Genomic DNA, 23,572 nt, shown 5'->3' with positions numbered 1-23,572 from the left:
GGCACTGAGATTCTGACTTACTCAAGGTCACACAGGACATCTGTGGCAGAACTGGGACTAGAACCCAGAAGGGTCTTGGACTTTCAGTCTTGTATCTAAAGGAGAAAACTATCCATCCTCTCAATACCAAAACCCCATGCCACCCATCTCAACAGCAGTTCAGCAGGATGAATGGAGACCAGCAGTAAATGATTTCCATTCGGAGGTATTCATTTTTGGGTTCTGGTGTAACTGGGCAGGAAAATTTGAGGGTCCACATCCCCACGTTTTGAACACAGGGCTGAACACTGGATATTAACAGGGTCTGTCTGTCTTTCCTATTTAGATACACAGGAAAGCTGGAGAGAGTTGAGGAGAGGATGGAATGTGAACATTCATGTTCTGACACGACAGTGTCGTGTCATTTCTACTCCAGAACAGAAATCCCAGCTACACAGAGGCATAAATATATGAGATGGGCTGGAGAAAAAGATCCCACCCCACTGCTCTTTCAGTCTCGTACCACAATGATGGCGATTCTTCCCCCAACATCTCCGACTACAGTTATTGGTGGCTTCTCTTTGGCCATCATCACTAAAAACAAAGCAAAGCCTAGTTAGATTCCATACATGGCAGTATTGCTACATGCATATATCCATTTATTGCACTGCAGGACAGGCTCCCACTTTTTTCAATTAAACCTTGGTGCATCAAGTTTAATATATATGTGCATCACTTCTTGCAAGTTATATGTATATACCCCATAAGACCCCACAGAACTTCAATTTTATAAATCACTCTAAAAAGGGAGCTTAATAAGAAATTAAGAGTCTGATTTCCAGAGGCATCAAGCACCTGCATCTCACACTCACTTCAACTCAGCCAGCTGGTGCTTAGCATTTTTTTCCCTTTAAACGTCTTAAAATTCCTTGTCAAGGCAGCTGTCATGCAGCTGCTGGTCCAAGTGCAGCTCAAGCAGTGGTGCTATTCTCATCTTAAAGCACACTTCTGCTCCAAAAAGTGACTAAAAATGGTGTTGTGGGCTTCCACATTTAGCTTCCTTAAAGGATGATATCAAATGTCCCTGGTTGCAAGAGGTAGTTTTTTAATTGCTAGCCATGCAAATTGATCTGGGGATCTGACACTCAAGCTGGGTTCTTTCCTTCTCCTCTATCCCCAATAGAGTGTCCTGCAGACCAGAAAAGACCCTTTATGACACCTGCATATGTTCAGGGCCATCCTTAGGCATACGCACCCGAAAATTTGGGGCACCCCTGGGTCTTAGTGTCCACCCTTCCGCCTCTTCCTATCCCTGTTCTACCCTTCCTGCAGGCTCCCACCTCTTCCTATCCCGGTTCTACCCTTCCTGCAGGCTCCACCACAGCTGATTGCTGCAGCCTGGTGAGTCTTCCTCTGGAGGGGATCTAGTACTTAAAAGTGAAAAAGCCTCCAGACTGCCAGACCTATTAGCACAACATTAAAACTGTTAAAGAGCCATTCAAGTGGTAATGAAGCCATTTAACAGGCATTTGCCAACCCGCAGGTATATGCTGTCAGTTTCTGAATTTACTGATGATAAGATTCCAGAGTAGCAGCCGTGTTAGTCTGTATCCGCAAAAAGAAGAACAGGAGTACTTGTGGCACCTTAGAGACTAACAAATTTCTTAGAGCATAAGCTTTCGTGGACTACAGCCCACTTCACTTAGTGAAGTGAAGGAAGTGAAGTGGGCTGTAGTCCACGAAAGCTTATGCTCTAATAAATTTGTTAGTCTCTAAGGTGCCACAAGTACTCCTGTTCTTCTTTTTGCTGATAAGAGTTGTGCATTACTGTAATATTTACTCAGAACATCTTAGTCTACAGGACCTTAGTTTAAAATTAGTGTGTTGCTGAAGATTATAAAAATCACGTCTCTAAGAAATCCTTGCATAGATTTTTAGATGCACAATCTGAGTATTCATCTTTAGCTTTAAATGCTTGGATCTTCAGACATCGTTTTTTAAATAAATCCTTCAAAAGACCACCCTTATACACATGCGAGCCTGGGATGCCATTGGGCATAGGGGCACCAGTTTAATAATACTGCATAGGGCCCCATAAATCCTAAGGACGCCCCTGAATATGTTCATTGCTTTCAGTAGCATAGGTGACTGGAATTTTGTAATTAGTATTCAAAAGAAGGACAAACAAAATCCAGCTCAATCTTAGCACTACAAACCCAACACAGGAGTAAAAAGCACTAAATACACTTATTACTAAATTCTGTAGATGACATATAAAAGGATCAGATGCGTTGAGTAAGAAGGTGCCAATCGCTCTCCACCCCCCACCCCCACCCCTCCGACACACTTCAAAGAGCTGTACTTTCATATGGATCTGTGGCATGCAGAAACTACATGTACCAACAGGAAACGCTCCATCTTGAGGCAAGCAGTGTCAATATCAAGGTGGAGCATCACATGCTGATATGTACTGTCTACTTTGCACTTATATTCTGGATTTAAAGACAAGCCAGACAGCCATCTGCTCCACAAACTGGATGTGGCCCTCAGACTGCTGGCAAGTTGTTAATAAATCCCTCACCTGAGCAACGATTGGCCACCCTTGAGCCAAGTACATTTAAGAAGTCCCTCCCCTGACAATGAACATTTTGATTTATAACAAGTCTCAGGGCATGTGTAGGACACAAAAAGGATATCTAAGGGTATGTACATTGCATGAATCTGGTGAATGGATTTAAATGGCATGAATCATTGCTCAAATGCAGTAGTAAGGAAGTGATACATATCAGCCCAAGCAAACCCATCATGAAAACTTTCATATTACCCCATTTAAAATTCTACATATGCAACACCTTTTACATAACTCCTTTAGAAATGATTGAGGGGATTAGAGTATTTTAAAATAAACTTCACTGATACTTTTTCATAGCCTCCCACTGTAAAGATAGGTGCTTCAATTACTATGATTCAATTGTACAGGCTTCAGAAAAGTTAAGAACTTTCAGACACCTAAAAAATAATGTTTTTGAATATATTGTTACAAAATGTATGCACTTGTCTAATACCTAGCATTCTACCAGGGCAGAAAGAAAAGCCTTATCCTATTACCAAAAAAAGGGATTTTAAGCTAATGGTAAGGAAATCACTTTTAGTAATACTGGATCAGGATATCTCACCTTAAACTGACTGAAAATACCCCTCTTGCACAGACTAATAGAATAGTCTTAAAATGATGTCTACGATACTCTGTAGTTTGGAATGTTAGTAGCTTTGGAAGAGGTGGATATGTGGCAGAGTATAGGTGAGGTAGATTTAGGTGTACGATAAATGTAATTTATGGGAACCACAGTTTCAAATTTATACGGCTACTACATGAAGCATATAAAACAGTACAGCGTAATGAGTCTCATGTAAAGGACTCATTTTCCTTTAAACCTTACTCAAATTTTAAAAAGCCAAAGATTTATGTTTTGAACAGAATAAGTCAATCAGTGCTGAATTTTAGTTTAACGTCTCAGTTAGGCAGCTAGCCTGAGTCCTAACTGAAGTGCTCTTTGAAGCAGAGATTCCAGAGTCGCTCTAGAATTGTTTTCTACAGCTTGCTTGCCAATACATAGAGAGACAAGAGTGTAAAGGGAAAAAACACAGTTCTCATATAAAGGGGAGGGCAGGAGGAAGGGTACTTTTAATAAACCAGGATTAAACTTCACAAGAGATAAGTAGGCTAAAATATTTCAACTGCAGGCCCTACCTACCAGTTTTGATTAATTATTAATCTAGTTTAGATAACAAAACTCTTGGTAGGAAGGACTGAGTTATCAAATGCCCAAAGGATTACATCTGGCTTCCATCCCAACCTTAACATACATTCCACAGATGAACAGGGTTCTGCTTACAGCAGACAGGCCAGGGAGAATTCCTTTCAGAAGGATGGTGAATGGATCTTAGAGTTGAAATTCAGCACTATTTTACTGGCAAACATGTAACTCTTCATCTGGAGTTTGCACCTTTGCATCGCATAACAAATGAAGTATTCCTTACCAGTAATTTCATCTCCAAACTATGCTCAGAGTTTTGACAGTCAGCTACCAATATTAGCAGCAATTAGTGTCCTTCCTTCCTTCCCTACATTTAAATGCTATATTTAAGCTTTTTTTTTTTTTTTTTTAAAGTAGGGTAGGCAGCATGTAGACCTACCCGATTCCTAAAGAGCTGTTCTCCCTTTTTCTTGATCAATTAGCTCTGTAAAGAAAAGAAAAAAAAATTGCAAGCCAATATCCACCCATAACCACATCAAATCTCAAAAGAACTTCGATTGCTCCAATGTGAGGTAAAACACATGCCGAAGTCATTGTGGTCAGTTTCTCCTTCTCCAAAAACCTTAGTCATAGTGACATTTACAAGTCAGAACTGCTGGGAGATGGTGGCTTGAAAAATTGCTCTAAATAGTAAGTGAACATTTTCCTCCCAGGTACAAAACCTTTGTTTCTATGTAGCTGAAAGTGGCAAACAAAGTTTTAAAAAAAGTAGGCCAGACTTGGATATCAGTTACTCTGGTGTAAGCCCAGAGTCACTCTAATTAATTATATTTACAGGGATGTAACCAAGATCAAAATCTGGTCCAAGGACTGCAACTGCTTTTGAAGAGTCAGGAAGCTGGTTTTAACGTTTCTAGTATATATATTTTTTTAAAGGGTCATACACCAAATGAAGAGTAGTCATTTTTATAAATAGGAACATGAAAAATGTTTCAGAGAATATGTGGAAAAACCCAATTGCTCAGCAAAAAGTCCTAATCTTTGTAAAGGCTTATTCCTCTGATTTAAGTGCTGGATACAATTATCACACTTCATTAAGAGTTAAAAAAATCATTTCATCTGGCATAAGGAAATGGAGTTAACCTGTGCTCAAACTTGCTGTTCTCATTCAGTGGCCAATACTTTTTAAGGAATATTGTGGTGGCTTCAGTTCAGAGGCAACAAAAAGTTATCACAGTTTGTGTGTGTTACACTTACATTCACCAAGTAAAATAATGCTGTATTTACAACAGGACAACAGAAGAACCAACGACAAATAGTTATGCAAAGTGATGCATCTAGATAAGTACAGATTTTTCTTTTATGCCCCCGTTCTAAATACAGAAGAGGAAAAAGCCCCACAAGTTCACTCAGTTTTTTTGCCCTAGTGCCTTTGCTTATGACAGCCTGGTTGTTGGTTTGAGTGGCATATTGCTTACATACATCTGGTAGCAAGCCAAAAGGCTACCTGAACGATTTAACATGTTACACACGTTTTCAGAAGGGAGAGTCAGCAAGCACAAACTTATGTGCATTTGTTAAAGCACAACAAGCTTGAACACAAAGGCTCCATAAACAGCTACAAATACAAAACAGAACAGCCTTATAGGGATGTCCTGTATTAAGGGCTCAAAGATTTCTGGTATTTTGAATTTTTAGCAGAGCAGTTTAAGAAGTGCAGTTAAAAGTGTCCAACTATGGCACTTTAATACAATTCAACTTTCCCATGTGTCGCTGAGTCAAAAAGACAGTGGGTCCTGCGATGCGCTCTGGCAGGAGGGTAAAACATGAACCAGGAGCAGGACCCATGAATTAAAGGCAAATAGTCCCATAGGAGCTGGTGTTTGGGCCAAGAGTAAATATGGCTAAGGCCAGCTGACCCACCAGGAAGCCCACCCACAACTGCATGGACCATAGTTATCTTTGCAGAAGGCCATGCAACTCCATGTAGGTCTCTGAGTCCTACTCCCACTTAGGTCACATCCACACTGCAGCTGAGAGGCGTAATTCACAGCTTGGGCAGACAGTCACACGCTAGCTCTGTTCAAGCTCACACACTAAAAACAGCAGCATGACTGTGGAGGCAAAGGCAGCAGCTTGGGCTAGCCCCGACTACATATCCAGTATCTCAGACAGGGTTGTACTTGCGTGGCTAGTCTGAGCTGCAGTGACCACACTGCTATTTTTAGAGCACTAGCTCTATCACAGCTCGTTATGTACGTCTACCGGAGCTGGGCATTATACTTCCCAGCTGCAGTGTAGATATAGCCTTGGACACAGACACCATTCTGTCTGTTCAACCACCACTCTAGCTCACAAAACTGGAAGTTTGGCACCAATTTCTGGTGGGAAATCCACGCTCTACAGAAAGGAGCATATGTCCAGGTGAGCGGCTCCTTCCCAGAATACCCCAACTTTCTAGTGCCTACCTTATATCCAGAGGGGCTTCTACAGAATCAAGGGTGTAATTCTGGAGACTTTGCTCCCTCCGTGTAATTCTGGAGACTTTGCTCCCTCCTTTGGCAACTAAGGAAATTTTCTGACCCTTCTGGCTCAAGGGAACCCAAGTTCTATGTTAGAAGTGTATGCTATGTTTTATAAGACTGTAGGAGAGCTAGTTAGAGTCTATTCTGCTTTACCATCAAAACTAGCAGGAAACTTCCACGTCCGGTTATTTTTGTTACTGGTGCAAGAGGAAGAAAAAAAATCCAGCGTTATTCAGAACCTAAGGTTTTGCTAAAGTGGCATTTTGGAAAAACCTCTGGACTTGTAAACAGAACTAACTGGATCAGGAAGAGTCAGAGGATCGATACAGGACCGCAATATGCCACTTTTCCTAACTCCAACTGCACTTTAATTTTAGCACAGCGAAGAGCAAATACATGGTACTTGCTACAAATTACAGACTTTATGGATTTTTCTTGAAACAGATACTTCTTTGTTGTTTTGTAGCCTACCTAACAGAGCCCAGCACTTGCTCAAAACCAGGTAGCAAGTAAGACTCAAAGGCTGCAGAGAATCAACAAATAATTTACATAGCACTACTACTGGCAAGGAGCAAGGCTCACCCCAGAAATTTACCCTGTGTTTCTCCTTTTTAGTCAACTTCAGAGTAGCATAATTTGATTGTTTTACATTTGTGTTTCAGGCACTGAAGAATGCAAGGTAATTAGTCAGGCATCAAATTTCTAGGATGGATAAATAAGGAGGAAGGTGAGAGACAACACCTGAGCTCATGTCTTGATAACAGTGGACTGAAAACATTTCTCCCCTGAAACCATAACTACACTGGATTGGACAAACTTATGTGCAGGCTACCAGTAAGGAGCCCTCAATTTAAGCCCCAAATCTGATCTACCTTAAGTCTGTTACAGAATCACAAATGTAGAGCTGAAAGGGACCTGGGGAGGTCATCAAGTCCAGCCCCCTGCACTGAGACAAGATCAAGTAAAAAACTTAGACCAACCCTGACAGGTGTTTGTCCAATCTGATCTTAAAAACCTCCAATGAGAGGGATTCCACAATCTCCCCTGGTAACCTATTCCAGAGCTTAACTACCCTTGTAGTTAGAAAATTTTTCTTAATATCTAACCTAAATCTCCCTTGCTACCGATTACACCCATTACTTCCTGTCCTACCTTCAGTGGACATGGCGAACAACTGACCACAGTCCTGTTTACTACAGCCCTTAATGTATTTGAAGAATTATCCGATAAAGAATCTCTTCTGGATTTTCAAGTTCTTTAAAATCTGCAATCACCATCAACATAAGCCTTGACGCAAGATCTACATGCTCTATCCCTGGGGGGATTCTGCGGGACTGTGCCACCTGCAGAACCCACCCACCCCCACTTCCCCCTGCAGATTTCCTATGTTTCCCTGCAGAAAACGGTAGGGAAGCAAAGGGAAGCCACGTGGGGGTGGGTGGGGACCATGAGTGCAGTTTTTTAGGGGGCACACAGGGTTACATGCCACTGCCCCCCCTCATTCTGCAAGCGGAGAGCTGCCCAGTGACAGAGGCTGTCTCGGTCCCCGCACAGCTGACTCTGCAGCTGATCGATGCCTCCTGGGTCCTGTGCCAGTGGTGCTTCCCTTCTGTGTGCCGGGAGCCTTCCTGTTTTCTATTCTGCAGTGGGGCTGGGGGGGGGGGGGGGGGAGAGAAGAGGAGGTGGAATAGGGCAAGGGAAGAGGAATGTGGGAGTGAGGGGAAGGGGATAGAGAAGAAAAGGGGATAGGGGCATCACAGGGGGAAGTGGGAGCCCAGCATGTGGCATCTCCTCAGCAGTAGCTGGGGCTCCTCCATTAAGCAAGCCCACTGAACTCTCACCCTGACAAGCGCCACACCCGGACCCCTCCAACAAGCCGCCCACACCCAGACCACCACCCCACTGACCCCCGACCAGCTGCACCTGGACCCCCACCCCATCAAGCCCCACTCCCCTCAGCACCAGGACCACCACTCCCCACTGGACCACACACACCCAGAACCCCTGCCGAGCCCCATCTCCCCATACCCAGCCCCCCCCGAGCCCCAACCACCTTCACCTGGATCCCCTGCACCCAGAACCCCACAACAAACCTCTGTGCACCCAGATCTCCCACTGAAGCGCCTGCACCCAGATTGCCCCACACAGAAACCTCTCACCCCACACCTGGATCTCCCCACACTAAGCCCCTCCATACTTGGATCCTGCTCACCCATACCTGGTGCAGAGGGGCAGGGTCCTGGGGTGTTTCTGGGGCAGGCCCAGCCCTTGCACTGTGTCAGGGTCATGTGCAGCCTCACTGCCAAGTCCCTATACCGTGGGAGGTGAGGGTTTCAGGGTGATCTCCCACCTCAATGCAGCCAGTGGCCTGTGCGCCCCACTGCTATGCTGGAGCCACATTTATTTATTGACAAATAAAATTTGCAGAATTTTAAAATGTGCGCATCATTTTTAGGCACTAAATTCCCTCAGGAATAATACTCTAGTTATACTAACGAGCAAAAAATGAGATATTCCACCCATACCTCGGAATCAAGGAAACAGACCAAAGCACCTATGTTAAATTTCAGTTTCCTTTAGAAACAGGAGGGAAAAATGCTTGCAAGAGGACAAAAATCAAAGACTAACATTTGCTGTCAGAAGTCAAGAAGAGACTCCTGCTAGCTTCAATATGTCCTTTAAGTGTGTACTTGTTATACTAACACTTGTGACAATGACAATTTCCTTTGTACCCACTTTGTCTCAGCATCGTAACTAGCTAATGCATGAAGGACATTGATCTCTAATCACCACATCAAGGACAAGAGAGGAACACACACTCTTGGTTATGTGTTCATTATCATTCTGCAAGCACTGGACCATCTATGCTATTGGTAACCTCTGCAAAGACAGATATCACTGAGCTAATCTGCTTGATGGAACGTTGCTTTCTGCAGCTGAGGTACCTGTCCATGTCTCCTCCCCTGCTTCCCTCCCCACCCACCACCTTGCTCTAGTCTCACATACATACACAACGCATCCATGACTTTAAACCCTAACCTTAGGCCCAAAAACATGTACCTGGACAGCTAAGAGGGAAGGGAAACAGTTGGATTCTTTTTCCCTTATCAGTACTGCTACCACTGTTTGAATCCTGATGTTGCTAGCAGGATAGTAGCATAGTTCCTTAGAACAGTTTTTTTAGGATTCTGGACCTAAAAACAACATTATAAAACTGTGCTGCCGGCTAATACAAGGGTGAGGATAGAGAGAGCATACAAGGTAGCATTCTGAGTTCCAAAAGTTCTTAGAAAGACCTTTATTCATACTGACCAAACAAGTCACATTAGAATGCTCCCAGAAACAATATCTAAATGACACTAACTAGCAAGGTTTTGTTCCCAATACAGACAAGGCTATTATAAAGGCTGCTGCAGTTCTAGGGCATAGTCTCCACATTCAGAGGACAGCAGACAAAAAAAAAAAAAAAAAAAGACTGCACCCAAAAGGAGAAAAGGGCTACCCACCCAACAATTTCTCAGCTCAGTGGCTATTCCCTTGCAAATTTCCCTTTGGTATTTCAATAAGATGGTTAGAAGTCAAGTTTATTTCATTAACATGAATAATTTTGCCACTCACTGATGAATAAATGCTGTCTCTACATTGATGTTTGTCACATTCTCCCGGCACTAACGCCAGCTGAAGCTGCACTGGGACTAGTGTAATAGTGGGAGATTTGACAAAAGACCTCAGCGTAGACAAGGTCTTCAGATCTAACTTCAACCTTGTCTACATGAGAAGTTGCACTGGTATAGTTTATATCAGTGGTTCTCAAACTTTTGTACTGGTGACCCCTTTCACACAGCAAGCCTCTGAGTGCGACCCCCCTTTATAAATTAAAAACTTTTTTTTTTTTTATAAATTTAACACCATTATAAATGCTGGAGGCAAAGCGGGATTTGGGGTTGAGGCTGACAGCTCGCGACCCCCCATGTGATAACCTCGCAAGCCCCTGAGGAGTCCTGACCCCCAATTTGAGAACCCGTTTTATATCAGTAAAATGAAGCAGGCAGCAAGCTCCCATCACCATGCCTTCCCCCATTGATCAAAAGTTAAATGGAGACGGAGTGCTAATCTTACAGGGCAGCTCTAGGCCAGAGTGCACAGTGGCATTTTTGACAGTTGGGGGAGAGTGGCGGCCGTCATCCATGTCCTGCTCCGTACACTGAGCCTCTCCATGGATCACTGCTAGTCCCAGACGCAGTCTCTCGGCATAAGACTGAGCCCTGCATGAAAACCAGAACAGGTTAGAGGGATACATGAGAACACCTCTGGAAAGGCCCTCTGGCTTGGTATACTTTTTAATCACACATGTTTAATCCTTGCGTACAATCAACAGGGGAATTTAGGACTCTACCATTGTGCCACTCAACTTCCAGACAAGCTCCTTCCACTTCCCTAGCACCAATCCTACACATTTTGCTAGGAAGAACTGCCTTTTCAAACCCATCTTCTTCAAATAACCCAACACCCAGTACCTCCCCTCTTCTCTAACCTGCCATTCCATCACCAGGAGGTTCTTGGTGTTCCTTCGCATCCTCTCCCTATGACAAGCTGACTGCCACTGCCTTCTCAGGCCTGCTGATTCAAACACAGACCCTTACTGCAACCACCACTGTACCATGGTGTGGGTCATGGGCTAGGTGCGACTTCCTCCTAATGGCAATCTCCACATTAGCATTGGATAGAGGCAACAGGTGTGACTATGTAATCTGACTGTGCCCAGTACTGGCTCTATGACTCCTTAAACGTGTGAGAAGCTCAGACATTCTCTAATACCCAGGTAAATAGAAACTGCTCAATACGCCAGCTGTTGGGAGCTCTAAATCTGGGCATTTCCCCGCCTCCCGCCAAGTGCAAGGGTCAATTGTGTGACAATCCAGACACTTGCACCTCAAAGGTTGGCAGCACTAAGTTTGAATCCAGCATTTTACTGCAAAACAGTTTGACAGACAAGTTTGTCGTCTCAGTTAGGAGACTCTGCATTTCGACATGCACTCCATACTACCAGATCACAGCAGGTTTTATCAAACGTACACCCCGACAGTCAGGAAGAGTCTATTTACCTTTTCGCTGCATCAGGGGATTTGGCGACAATAACTGCATTTCTGTAATCTGGAATCTGGATTAAAAAGAAAAAGGTTACCAACATGTAAGTAGTGAGTCTAGTACTAGGTACAGTACTTGTTCCTAACTCATTATAATTTGGGTGAACAACAATTGTCTACACATCTTTACAATCAAGTGCAACAGTTGGGGAACCTCACGCTGTAGTACTAATAAAAGGAGATAATGCCATGCTAACACCAGTGATATAAAGAAGGGCAGTCAGGCATTTGTATATAACCTGCCCCACAATAGAACACAGTACTCAAATTAAAGTTTAAATACTCAGAATTCTTCATGCAATACAATTAGGTCACGGAACTCACTACTAAAAAGACATTTTGTAGTTCTACACCACCTTTCTTTATTGGCTTAGACAACTGTACAAAGTGCACACTGTACTTCTTTGGGTACATCTACATTGGATGCAGACATACCTACACTAGCTCTGATTGAGCTAGCGTGCTAATGACAGAAGTGTAGCCATGGTGGCACAAGTGGCAAGATAGGCTAACCGCTTGAATACTTAGGGTTGGCAAGCCTGGCCCAGCACAAGCAGATGCACTAGAAACAGAAGTGCACTAGCTTGATCAGAGCAAGCATGAGTGTAACAACCAGAGACAGAAGTTACACTTCCAGCTCCAGTGTAGACATACCCTGAAATGGAGGGCAGAAGCCAAGTGGTTCACAGCATATAATGCATGAGAACTGGGCGGGGAGGAGAGATGGGAAAAGATTTTTTTTGGTCCAAAGACAACCGAGATCAATCCCACTTTTTAAGGAACAGGCCAGACACGGAAGATGCACTGTACTCTACCGATCCTGAATGAAGGGATGAGTTGATTCTGCCAGCATTTAAACGTGCTGTTCCAGAGATCCTGGGCACTCTACTAAAAAGAGTCACTCTTGCAGTCTGCATGATTTTGCTGGGATCCAAATCATACTTTCTGAATATCTAAATAAAACACATTGCCTCCCCACCTTTGCATAGCACTGCTGGAAACAGTATAGCATAAAGTCCAGCTATAATTCAGCTCACCAAAACATCCACTTCACAGTGAGAGAAACAGCTTCATAGGATTTAAAAATGATTAAAGGCATGAGTAAGAACAGTATCTCAAATGACACCAAGAAAACAATTGTCTAGAACAATGAAATTCATACTTCAGAGCATGGCCTTATCTCCAGTTTTGATCAGGAAATCGTTTCCAGCCTGCTACAGTATTGCACAATTTGGTCTATTTCACACTTTCCTGGAAAGCATTTGGTATTGTTCTCCGTCAGAAACAGACTACAGGACCAGACTGACCATCAGTCTAGCCCAACAAAACAATTCTTGTGTAAGCAACGGAATGAACAATGCTATATCATGTCAAGTACAGGTTAAATGCAAACAAGTAGAGAGAAAACTAGAGTAACCTTACTTCTTCCTGTATATACTGAAGCAAGAAAGGGGATGCCCTTAAGTTGTCTACTGGAAAGCTGAAGAAGCCTTGGATTTCCTTTTGATGAAGATCCATAGTGATAATGTGTGTTAAACCTAAAAACGCAAAAAAGAGTGAATCACCAAATAGCCTCTCCTATCCTCTGATACAATTTCTGGAATATATGATCTGTGCGTCTCCAAATTTCATGGTCTCTAAATTATCCTATGTCAATATATTGTATGCCACATTTTAACAGATGTATAAGCTGGTAGAAGAAAAAGCTTTGAAGCAAGTACTGAGAACCAGCCACACTATTATAAAAAACACAGCACCAGAAAGAGCATAGCATAGGCAGGTCAATACAGCATTCCTAAACAGATATTTGTGACTCATCCCCAGATACAACTGTAAAGACAGCTGAACAAATGTTAGTTCCCCCAACGTAGGCCGAGGACTTGGGGACAAGTCCCCAAGTGTGAGGGGGGAGGTAGGGAAGGGCAGTTGATTCCCAGGGGTGCATGGTAGTTGAACAAGTTATAGAGGCTAAAATTCCTGCTGCCTCCTTGCACGACACACTCACCTGCTTTGGCCAGCATAGAAGCTAGCAGTTTGCAGACTATGGAGCCCCTCTTCCTCATTTTGCTTTGTTTGCTATAGGGGAAGTAAGGGATGACCCCAATAATATTCCTGGCGCAGGAAGTCTTCAGTGCATAAGCCATTATCAACAATTCCATTACAGCAGTGTTCACATCTCTAAGAGAGGTTTGAAAACCATTCCAAATATTAGTGTAGAAGAACTCTGATAACAATTCCCTCCCACAGTCTCTAGCTTCTTTGCTTAGTGTTCAAAAAGTAATTTGCTTTGAGCCTTTTTTGGATAAACCCTCAATTTTTGTTGCTATGACTGTCACATGTGATTTGATAAAGCTAAACAGATTTGCTTGTAGCTCAGTAGCCCACTGAGCTACCAAAGGCAAATTGAGAGCTACCACTTCCCACACTTAACACTTATCCCTTCCTTTTTTTTTTTTGTTTGTTTTTGTTTACAGCCTTCCACACCTTTTACTGCTCAGGCTGTCAGCTATAGAGAAAATGAGGTTCTGCTCTTGTGGCATTTATTGAGTTAAATATACTTAAAACCATAGATCTTCAATCAACTTTAACAACAAATCAAGCTCTCTGACGCAGAAGTTCATCGTTACTATTTATGCTATTTTTGCTATGGAACTTAGTGATATAGTAACTCAATGCTTGTCAAGGTGCCTAAAAGGAGGGAATTTGTTCTACATGTGGCAGTTGGTTTTACATAGAAATAAACTATCTTAGATCAACACACCCTGCTGTAACTTTGTCTGGAAGAAAAAGTTTCTTCCAGAAAGTATCAAAGCGATATCTTTCTCTAATACTTCATTGATCTCTACATTAGTATTTGTTTTGCTCATTGTTAGCAATGAAAATGTAAATGAGCTTTACTGTGAGAAACAGGAAGCTCTGAAGGCTCAAATTGCATTACAGAGGACCATGATAAAGAAGTTGGATCTTCTGGCCACAGCAGTGTGTATAGATCCCATGAACCAGTGCCTCTTGAGATACTCTCAAAGAAGAGAGATCAGATCTTAGGCCACAGGTTCTGACAGCATATATTTAACAAACTCCCTCCAAAATGATTTTTTTCTAATATATATGCTCTATTTCAAACAGGTATTATTTTGGGGAAGTTCTATGGCCTACGTTATACAGGATGTCAGACTAGATGATCAAGGTAGTCTCATCTAGCCTTGGTATCTACAATATCCATTTTTCCACCAAAGAGAGAGAGAGTGTGCCAGCAGAATACACAGTAAGAACAGGGTCATAATTACAAGCTACTTCCTAAGAACTAAAGGACATAGGTAGAGCCCTGCATAGATATAAAAAAAGTGGATCTGCATCCAGCAGGATCAATCACGATCCGATCTGCAATCAGACTTTTACCTGTATCCACATCCGCACCCTCCGCAGCAAGCTGTCTCACACCTCACAAGGGCTAGCTAGCGAGGGGGGGGGGGGGGGGGGGGGGTTGCGGGGAAGGGGCCCCCCAGGGGGGGGGGGGGGGGGTAAGGGACAGCGCGGGGGTGGGGTCTCGAGGAGAAGGGGTGGTGCGGGGGCAGGGGCTGGGGAAGGGGCATCGCATCGTGTTCTGCTCCCTTGGGCTCACGAGCGACAGCAGCAGTGCGTGTTGCATCACAGTGGAGCGGAGGGATGCCAGGCCGGCCGGGTGTGGGCCCTGCTGTCCAGAAGCCAGCGGGATAGGCCTGGGAATGCAGCCAGCGCTGCCTGAGGGGCCCGAGCTGCTGGACAGGAAGCAGCATGGCAAGCGGGTGCTGGACAGCCCTGACCCCGACCTGCTGCGCCTCCCAGGCTGCCCGAGCCAGACGCCGCGGGCCAGGTGCCACCAGTGAGTAGAGACCTGCATGGTGGTAGCTGCATCTGATGCACTATCCGCAAAAATGGTCTGCGGATATTAAGCAGATATGCACGCATTTGCAGGGCTCTACACACAGGAACTAACATGCATGCAAGGAACAAGACCTTGAATCTCAAGTTCTACAGATCAGATTTTCTATCTCTAGTCTAATACCCCTGTTGTAATACATCCTTTTGGGGATTTTTCTCTCGCTTCCATCACTGCCCAGAAACCAGATGTATTCTATTACTGTTGCAACAATTAACATTTCACGCTGAACATTTTGGAGGGCAATGATTTTGTAACTAATATGTCATCCTTAGCAGCCTGTATAGTTAAGTTGGGATCTGAATCATGGAATACTTTACATTTACATTGAACATTTTAAGGAAACAAGTGACTTCCCCTCCCTTGCCCAGCTCCAAGCCGTGCAGACGTGATATTTTGCTTGGAGGCCAGCATCGCTGTGCTACTCAGGTTTTCAGGAAATGAGAGGCAGGCTGCATCAAATCACCCTATCAGTGCTAAACCCCCCAAGCAACAGCTTCTATTGGGTAGACCCATAGAAAAAGTGGTGTACAGTATGTGAAATATTCACAGATCATGACAGAGGTCTGTGAGAAGGACTCATCTTGCCTAACTTGTGCCATGTTGACTGGACAGCTATGCTTTAACTACACAAATCTTTCCTTGAGCCCAGTTTGGATGAGGAGACAGTCTAGCACTGTGTTGCTTTCAACTGAATATGGTGGGCTTGTTCACCAAACATTCTATCCTATCCTGCCAATAAGCTTTGACTCAGCTACTCAGGACTGAAAGACAATTTAGAGCCTTGTGGAAAATATATGCACCACAGGGTGGAAAAATCCAGTAATATCCTTAGAACAAAGACAACCTTACCTACCCTATTATACCAGCTATCATGGGCAAATTCTCAAATTATAAATAAGTCCTGCAGTAGGTCACCAATCTTCACCCCATATATGCCTGCTTTTGTGGGGTACAGAACAGTTGTGTAGTCGTTTGGTGACAAAGCCTAAACAAGTAAAGTGAACCAGCTGTCATTAGGGTCAGAAGGGACTATCATGATCATCGTCTGACCTCCTGCACATTGCAGCTATGCTGGGCAAGAGGAATGTCATGGTAAAAACTCAACTCTGAGACTCTCACGAATAGAGCCCTGCAAATCCGCAGATATCCATGTCATATCCATGGACCACTTTTGCGGATAGTGGATAGGATGCAGATACCACTGCGCAGGGCTCTACTCACCAGCGGTGCCTGGGCTGCAGCATCCGGCTTGGGCAGCCCGGGGGGGGGGGGGGGGGGCGCAGGTGCTCGGGCTTGGCGGCAGAGCCAGTGGCTGGGGTTGGGAGGCAGGTCAGAATTGGGGCTGTCCTGCACCCACTCACCACACTGCTTCCTGTCCAGCAGCTCAGGCCCCTCGGGGAGCGCCAGCGTCCCCATCATGACCCATCCTGGGAGCACTGGCTGTGCTCCCAGTCCCAGGCCCATCCTGCCAGCTCCTGGGCAGCCCCACTGTTTTGCAACACGCACTGCTGCTGCCATGTGCTATCACTTGTGAACCCCCCGGCAGGAGCATGCAATGCCCCTTCTCCCCAGCCCCTCCTCCCCGCGCCACCCTTTCTCCATGAGACCCCACTTCTGTGCTGCCCCTTACGGTCGCCAACCTCAAGCTGCCTCTTCCCTGCAAGACCCCGCCCCCCCCACTTGCTCCCTCCTCTCCCCCTCACTAGCCCTTGTGAGACAGCTTGCTACTGTGGATACAGGTAAAAGCCGGCTAGCGGATTGTGGGTTGATCCTGGCGGACGCGGATCCACATTTTTGTATCTGCGCAGGGCTCTACTCATAAAGTTCTGCCTTCCACAAGTCTGTTGCAGCTCCACAGAAGCCCCTGCAGGCATCTCAGGCTACTGATTACCGCCCTTCATCCAGTCACAGCATTCTGCCCATACTGAGTTCCACTTTCCCCCTGAACACCAGGGTACCGTCCCTGAGAGCACGGAGACCAAGAGTTGTCAAAGTGACATTCCATTCAACTTCTGATTTGTTTCTTGCTTGTCAAGTGTTATACAACTAACTAGTTCCACTTCTTTACCTCCATTACTTCCCCCATCCTCTAGAAATGAACCTCTATTTGTGTTTCTTCGTGAACATTCTGAGTATTCGTTAGCCTGCTGGCTCCATCAGCCTGCATATACAATGGTACTTAGACACAAGAAAGCTTTGTTTGCGATGAAACATCCAGCCAAGAATTATATAAAACAACCCCCTGCCTCTCAGAAAGGCAAACTAACAAAGAACCATTTATTTCCTTCAGTGGCATAGCCATGTCAGTGGGGCTGGGAGGTGAGAGAAAGATGCTATCGGTGTTACATTTTTGGCTTTAAAAAACAAAAACAAAATCCATGTTTAAAGGTCACTTTGGAACTTTATGTTTTATACCACCTTCTCTTGAATTATACTCTTACATCACAGGGAAAAAAAACAAACAGATGAGGGTTGAGTACCACTGATTTTGAAGGCTTCCGTGACAGTGGCTAGGTTCTCCTTTTCAGGAAACCACCCCATATATGACAAACGGAACAGAACTGAGGAAGAAGAAGAGAAACTACTGTGGTGAGTAAATAATTTAGTAGATTGCACAAAAGCAATAAACTCATTTACGTGGCTTGTCACCTTTGCCTCCTTATGTCTATGCCATCCCTCCTTTCTGGAGGAAGTACTGCACTACTACTCATTCCCTAAGGGCCTGCACCAAAGTTGTTCAACAAACTGTATTACCCCTGGATTTTTTGATTATCACCATGAATCATATTTACGCACTCAGCTCTTACGCCTTAGCCTACATACCTCCTCCTGAATGGCCTCTGCATCTAAACAGTTTCCCTGTTTACAGTATATTTTATCTTTCACCCTTACTCCTGCAGTCTGGAGCCTTTGCGATTTTCCAACCTTTCCTTGTGAAATTCACCAAGTTATTTATTCTAGCGGTTTGTGATGGGGTGTCCATCCCACACAAGGCCTGATGGGGTTAAGGTGGGTCAACTAACTGCATAGGCTGCACCGGGAGGAGGAGCCAGGGAGCGATAAAGAGAACGTTCAGCTGTACAGAGAGCCTGTATAAAGCCCGATAGCTAAGAGTAAAAGGGGGCTGCAGAAAGAGAGAGGGTGCAGTCACTCAGGGTGAAAGAAAGCAAAGTAGGAAGCAGCCCAGGGATACAGCAGCAAGGCTTAAGATTACAACAAGCAGTCGAGGTCTGTGCAGAGTCCCTAGGCTGAAATGCAGTGTAGACGGCGGGCCTGGCTTCCCTTGCCAGACACTGGAGAAGTGGCACCATTAAGGGGCAGTGAAAGGGAAGACTGTCTGGGACAGTGGATCTCAAGAGACTTTGAGAACGCAGCCTGCCCTGGAAGGGAAAACTACAGGGACCTGGCCAGCGAGCCAAGCCACGAAGCTGGACAAGTTGTGTCCCAAAACACAGAGTACAACTGCAGAAAGGGGTGTCAGCCTGGCAGAGCTAATCCTCAGATGCAGCCAGAAGGAGGCGCTCCAAAGGTGGGTAGAGCACCCAGTGACATGGTTAAACAACTAGCTCAACAGAAGAGAAATTCTACTATGCAACACTGAACAACACTCCTGGAGCCTGGCAGCTCATTCCATTCACACCCCACTAACTTCACCTTAGCGTCTAGTATCTCGATTTACTATCAACTCTTCCATCTTTATTACTTACAGCATGATTACATAGTATTTGAACAATATTTTAATATGAAGTTTTGTGCTGCTGAGGAGTCTGTCAAGATGGGAAGTTGCTAAACAATAATCCATTCACTTCCTCTCCTCACACTCCCGCTTGGTGGACTTAAAATCTACTGCAGAATGGAGACAACCTTCAGCTTGTCCTCTCTAAGCCACGCAGTGAAGCACAAGTGAAGCTGAAGAATAAAGAACCCTGTCTGCATCACAGTGGCTGCTCATTTGGAGGACAAGTCCTTTCAACACTCATTCAAAGATAAAAGAGCAGAGATTTTTTAGACTGGAATGATCAAGTCAAGTCTGGGGAAGGGCAAAATTCTTGACAAGTTGACAACAATTAGTGAGACATTTGTGTTTTCTCCTAAGTTACTGCCTGCTCAAATTTTGAGTTGTCATTTCCCCGACTAAAATCCCTCATCTGTCTCAGATTTACATAATCAGCAGTGTTTGCCCGAACACCCCCATTCTATTAGCAGGTTTTGATTCTGCTGGGGAAAAATAGTGGGTCTGGTTAATCAATCGGGGAGGAGACTCATTTCCTCACCTGTAGGTAAGTGATGCGAGAATGGCTTTTCTGGGAATAGACTATCTAAGGTATAGGCTGAATAGTTTTGAGAAAGGAACCCTCAGAGCAGCCAACCCTGGGGAAAAGATTCAAGCTGATCTTATGTTGTCATTTATATTTTTATTAATGAAGCCAAGCCTTAGGAAGGGGATGATTTGGACTTGTTTAGTATATGGACTGTGTTTGCAGAGCAGACTGGAAAAGGCTTCTGCTCATATGATATTCCACCATTAATTTGTTCTTGAGTGCTGGTGAGCAATGCAACAACAGAATGTACAACTTGGGGCAAAGCCCTGAAAGCACATGAGATTTTTCACTTTGCTCGCCAATAACAACGCAATATTCACCTCTGGTAATTTTGCATCTTTAAGAATAGTATGAGACCTAACTTTAACTACCCTTTTTTTTTTTTTTTTAAATACTCCAGCACTGATTTTCACTGACTGCACTAATCACTTGACAAGAAACCAGCAATAAGTGCACACCTTCAAACTCAGCTCTTTGCCTTTGCTGACACTTCATCTATCCACCTATTCTACTGGAATCAAGCAAGATTCTCAGGGTAGTGGATGGTTTTCTAAGCCCATCATGCCTTTCAGTATTTCTTTGCCCTCCTAACCCAAAGCCAGTATAGTCCAACCTAGAAAACAAGTAGACCCACCTGAGGAGGAATGCCCTAAAGCACAGGTGGGCAAGCTTTTTGGTCCAAGGGCCACATCTAGGTATGAAAATTGGATGGCAGGCCATAAATGCTCACAAAATTGGGGACTGGGGCGCCGGAGGGGTTTAGGGCACCGGCTGGGGGTGCAGGCTCTGGGGTGGGGCCAGAAACGAGGAGTTCAGTGTGTGGGAGGGAGCTCTGGGCTGGGGCAGAGGGTTGGGGTCCGGGGGGGGTAAGGGCTCCGGCTGGCAGTGTGGGCTCTGGGGTGCAGGAGGGTGAGATTGAGGGGTTCGGAGGGGGATCAGGGCTAGGGCAGGGGGTTGGGGCGCTGGAGGGGGTAAGGGGTGCAGGCTCCGGGCAGCGCTTACCTCAAGCAGCTCCAGGAAGCAGTGGCATGTCCCCACACCAGCTCCTACATGGAGGCGTAGCCAGGCGGCTCTGTGCGCTGCCCCATCCGCAGGTGCCGTCCCTGCAGCTCCCATCGGCTGCCAATGGGAGCTGCGGGGGCAGTGTGCGGAGCCCCCTGGCTGCCCCTATGCATAGGAGCCAGAGGGGGGACATGCTGCTGCTTCTGGGAGCTGCGCGAAGCGGGGGCAAGCCCTGAACCCCACTCCCCGGCAGGAGCTGAGGGCCGGTTTAAATCGTCTGAAGGGCCGGATGCAGCCCCCGGGCCGTAGTTTGCCCACCCCTACCCTAAGGCCTACCCAAGGGGCAGAATGGAATGGTACAATGTTGTGGAAGCACAGGAAGCCGTCAGAGCTTCAACATTAATTCAGTTTCATATCATTACAATCAAAGGAAAGGAAAGAGTAATTCAACCTGTAATGAAAGCAACAGCCCCTATTGTTGCTAGCTCTGCTGCTTGGTAATTGGAAGGCAGAGAAAATTACACATCCTGAAATGGAAGTGCCAATCAAAATCACTGAGCAATAGAGTCTGCAAGGACAACATAGCACAGAACAGACAAGTTTTCATTCACAGCCATCAGTTTTATTTGTTGTTGCTTGAAGTGGCACACTTAGCCTATCCGATGGAAAGCTTCTCAGCTGATTGTGGTACAATCAACCGATCCACTGGGAATTTTGTCAGCGAAACACCACCCTCCCAACAGAAATGGACATCAAGGCAGCAGCACTGGTAAAAACACACTATTATTGTAAGCAAGTAGATACGAAACCTCAGAACAAAATCTACTGAGCTGGACATTCAAAGCACACTCCAGTGGACGGGATCCTCACGATCACAGATTTAAATTAAGCCAGAAAGTACCTACCTGGGTATTGTCTGTATAATGAAGATATCATGGCCCCGGACAGATTCTTTTATTTCAACTCTTGTTTCTGAAGAGGACAGAAAAATAGTCAGCCCTAAGCTGCTGCTTGGGAATGACGCAGATAACGCAGCACATTAATAGCAACTTTTTCCAGCAGGTCAGGAATAAGGGCCAGATAAAGCAATGGAGTTTTAAAACCCACCCAATCTACACAGAGAAAATTTACATATCAGATCATAAAACAAGTGAGCCGGCTGGATTTTCCACAAGGCTGCTCTCGGGAACCAAGGAGTTTGCACGATGGAGCATTGAGATATTTGTAGTTACAATGGGATGTAATAAACAGAGGGAGAATTAGGCTGAACTGCAATAACTTTACATGGGGTGGGGTGGGGGGAGGCAGAGAACTACTCAACTCCTACAGGTCGTTTTACCTCCAAAGAAGCATAAAGCTGTCCGGAGGTTTTCTATTTCCTTTCTCTTGCTGATGATAGCTGTCAACACCACACTCAGTGAACAAAGAAATATCAAACATGTAACAGCCTATAGCATTTTATGAATGGGGAATAAGCCCTTCTATCTCTTAGGGCGAGGTCAGCACTGTGCTTACAGGCTAGTACACAATAAAATGCAGTGCAGAATTCAAAGCATCTTTTGTTTTGCTTTTGAAGTAAGCAGACACTCCCCCCCAATTGGAGAGAGAGAGTTTCAGGTCAGAAATCGAAGTCTCCACTTAAACCATCTCTCCCTCGCCACTCAAATTTCAAGTTACAATAAGCCAGCCAGCTCTGCAAGCCAGAACAATACTACTAGTGTAGGAAGGCTTTTCAAGCACTCTTTTTCCATACATTCATGATAAAATAAAAGGCTAAGTTGGTGGGAAGGGGAGAGAAAGATGGGGCAGGTTTAGCAGGTTGCAAAATTCAAAGTCCAATTATTTGGGCAATTGTGACAACTTAAAGGGATTTAGCTCAAAGAGATAATGATTTGCTGTACAGTGATGAAGGATGAATCTGTACCCTGAAGCAAATGTCCCAATTTAAAGGTTATATCACAGTAAACTCAAAAGACAGCGAGCATGAGCCAAAACTCATGCAGAAAGAGTCAATCAGTCACCATACGTTACAATGGCAGTCTGCACAGATTGAAGAGCAAAACCTGAAAGCACAAGGAGTTATGGATGATGCTCTAACTGTATAAGGGCAGCAACTGAAATCCCAATAGCTTAAAATATCCATATTTTGACTGCTCAGGACTGAATCAGCACCCAGTGATGATAACCTCTTCTTGGGGTGTTTCAATGCAAAACTGGCTGAACATTCCACACTGTTGTGGCAAATAAGTAAGCCAACAGATATACTGCAAGGTCATATTGCTGACATATAAAACATTTATTGTCCTAGGACTGGAGGTACTTATAACAGTGTACATCATTCTATGTACCACAAGGCAACTGAGGTCAGCTGGGTGTTCCTTGCTCCATTTCAATATGGTTTGGGCCCGGCTCACTAACAGATAAGGAATTCTTCAAATGGGATCCTTTTCGTAACTGTCCATAAGAGTCCCTCGCCAGTTTAAAAACTCATTGTATAGACTTCCACTTCAATTATTCCTCCTGTTTCTACTTACTCCTCTGTACAAATGGCAGTGGAGAACTGAAATGCTAAATTGCAGCTAGGCCACTGAGCTCTTTTTTTTGGCTAATAAACACATTTGTTTCAACAAAGCCCTCAGATGGTTGAAGACAGGTGCCCAAATACATTTAAATGAGAGATAAAGTTAAACAGGGTTCAAAAAAGAACTAGATAATTCATGGAGGATAGGTCCATCGATGACTCTAAAGTATTCCTAGTGCCTAGCCTCTATTTGTCAGAAGCTGGGAATGGGCGACAGGGGATGGACCACTTGATGATTACCTGTTCTGTTCATTCCCTCTGAATCTCCTGGCATTGGCCACTGTGGGAAGACAGGATACTCGGCTAAATGGACTATTGGTCTCACCCAGTATGGCC

The 23,572-nt window shown here is 44.7% G+C and overlaps 1 protein-coding gene across 4 annotated transcripts in view; it reads right to left on the bottom strand.

Annotated features, from left to right (window-relative positions):
* PRPSAP1 (phosphoribosyl pyrophosphate synthetase associated protein 1) overlaps nt 1–23,572 on the bottom strand; it is a 65,148-nt gene that overhangs the window by 6,355 nt on the left and 35,221 nt on the right. For all 4 annotated transcript variants that reach the window (XM_034789312.1, XM_034789310.1, XM_034789309.1 and 1 more), the window contains 6 exons: nt 21,561–21,627; nt 13,415–13,587; nt 12,832–12,947; nt 11,368–11,423; nt 10,382–10,527; nt 503–573 (listed from right to left, as the gene is read on the bottom strand). In XM_034789312.1, coding sequence (XP_034645203.1) covers nt 503–573; nt 10,382–10,527; nt 11,368–11,423; nt 12,832–12,947; nt 13,415–13,587; nt 21,561–21,627 — 629 coding nt within the window. The remainder of the gene's footprint in view (nt 1–502; nt 574–10,381; nt 10,528–11,367; nt 11,424–12,831; nt 12,948–13,414; nt 13,588–21,560; nt 21,628–23,572) is intronic.

Source organism: Trachemys scripta, chromosome 14 (genome assembly GCF_013100865.1).
Source record: "Trachemys scripta elegans isolate TJP31775 chromosome 14, CAS_Tse_1.0, whole genome shotgun sequence".
Taxonomy (NCBI): Eukaryota; Metazoa; Chordata; order Testudines; family Emydidae; genus Trachemys; species Trachemys scripta.
This window is presented reverse-complemented; position numbering and strand designations above follow the sequence as displayed.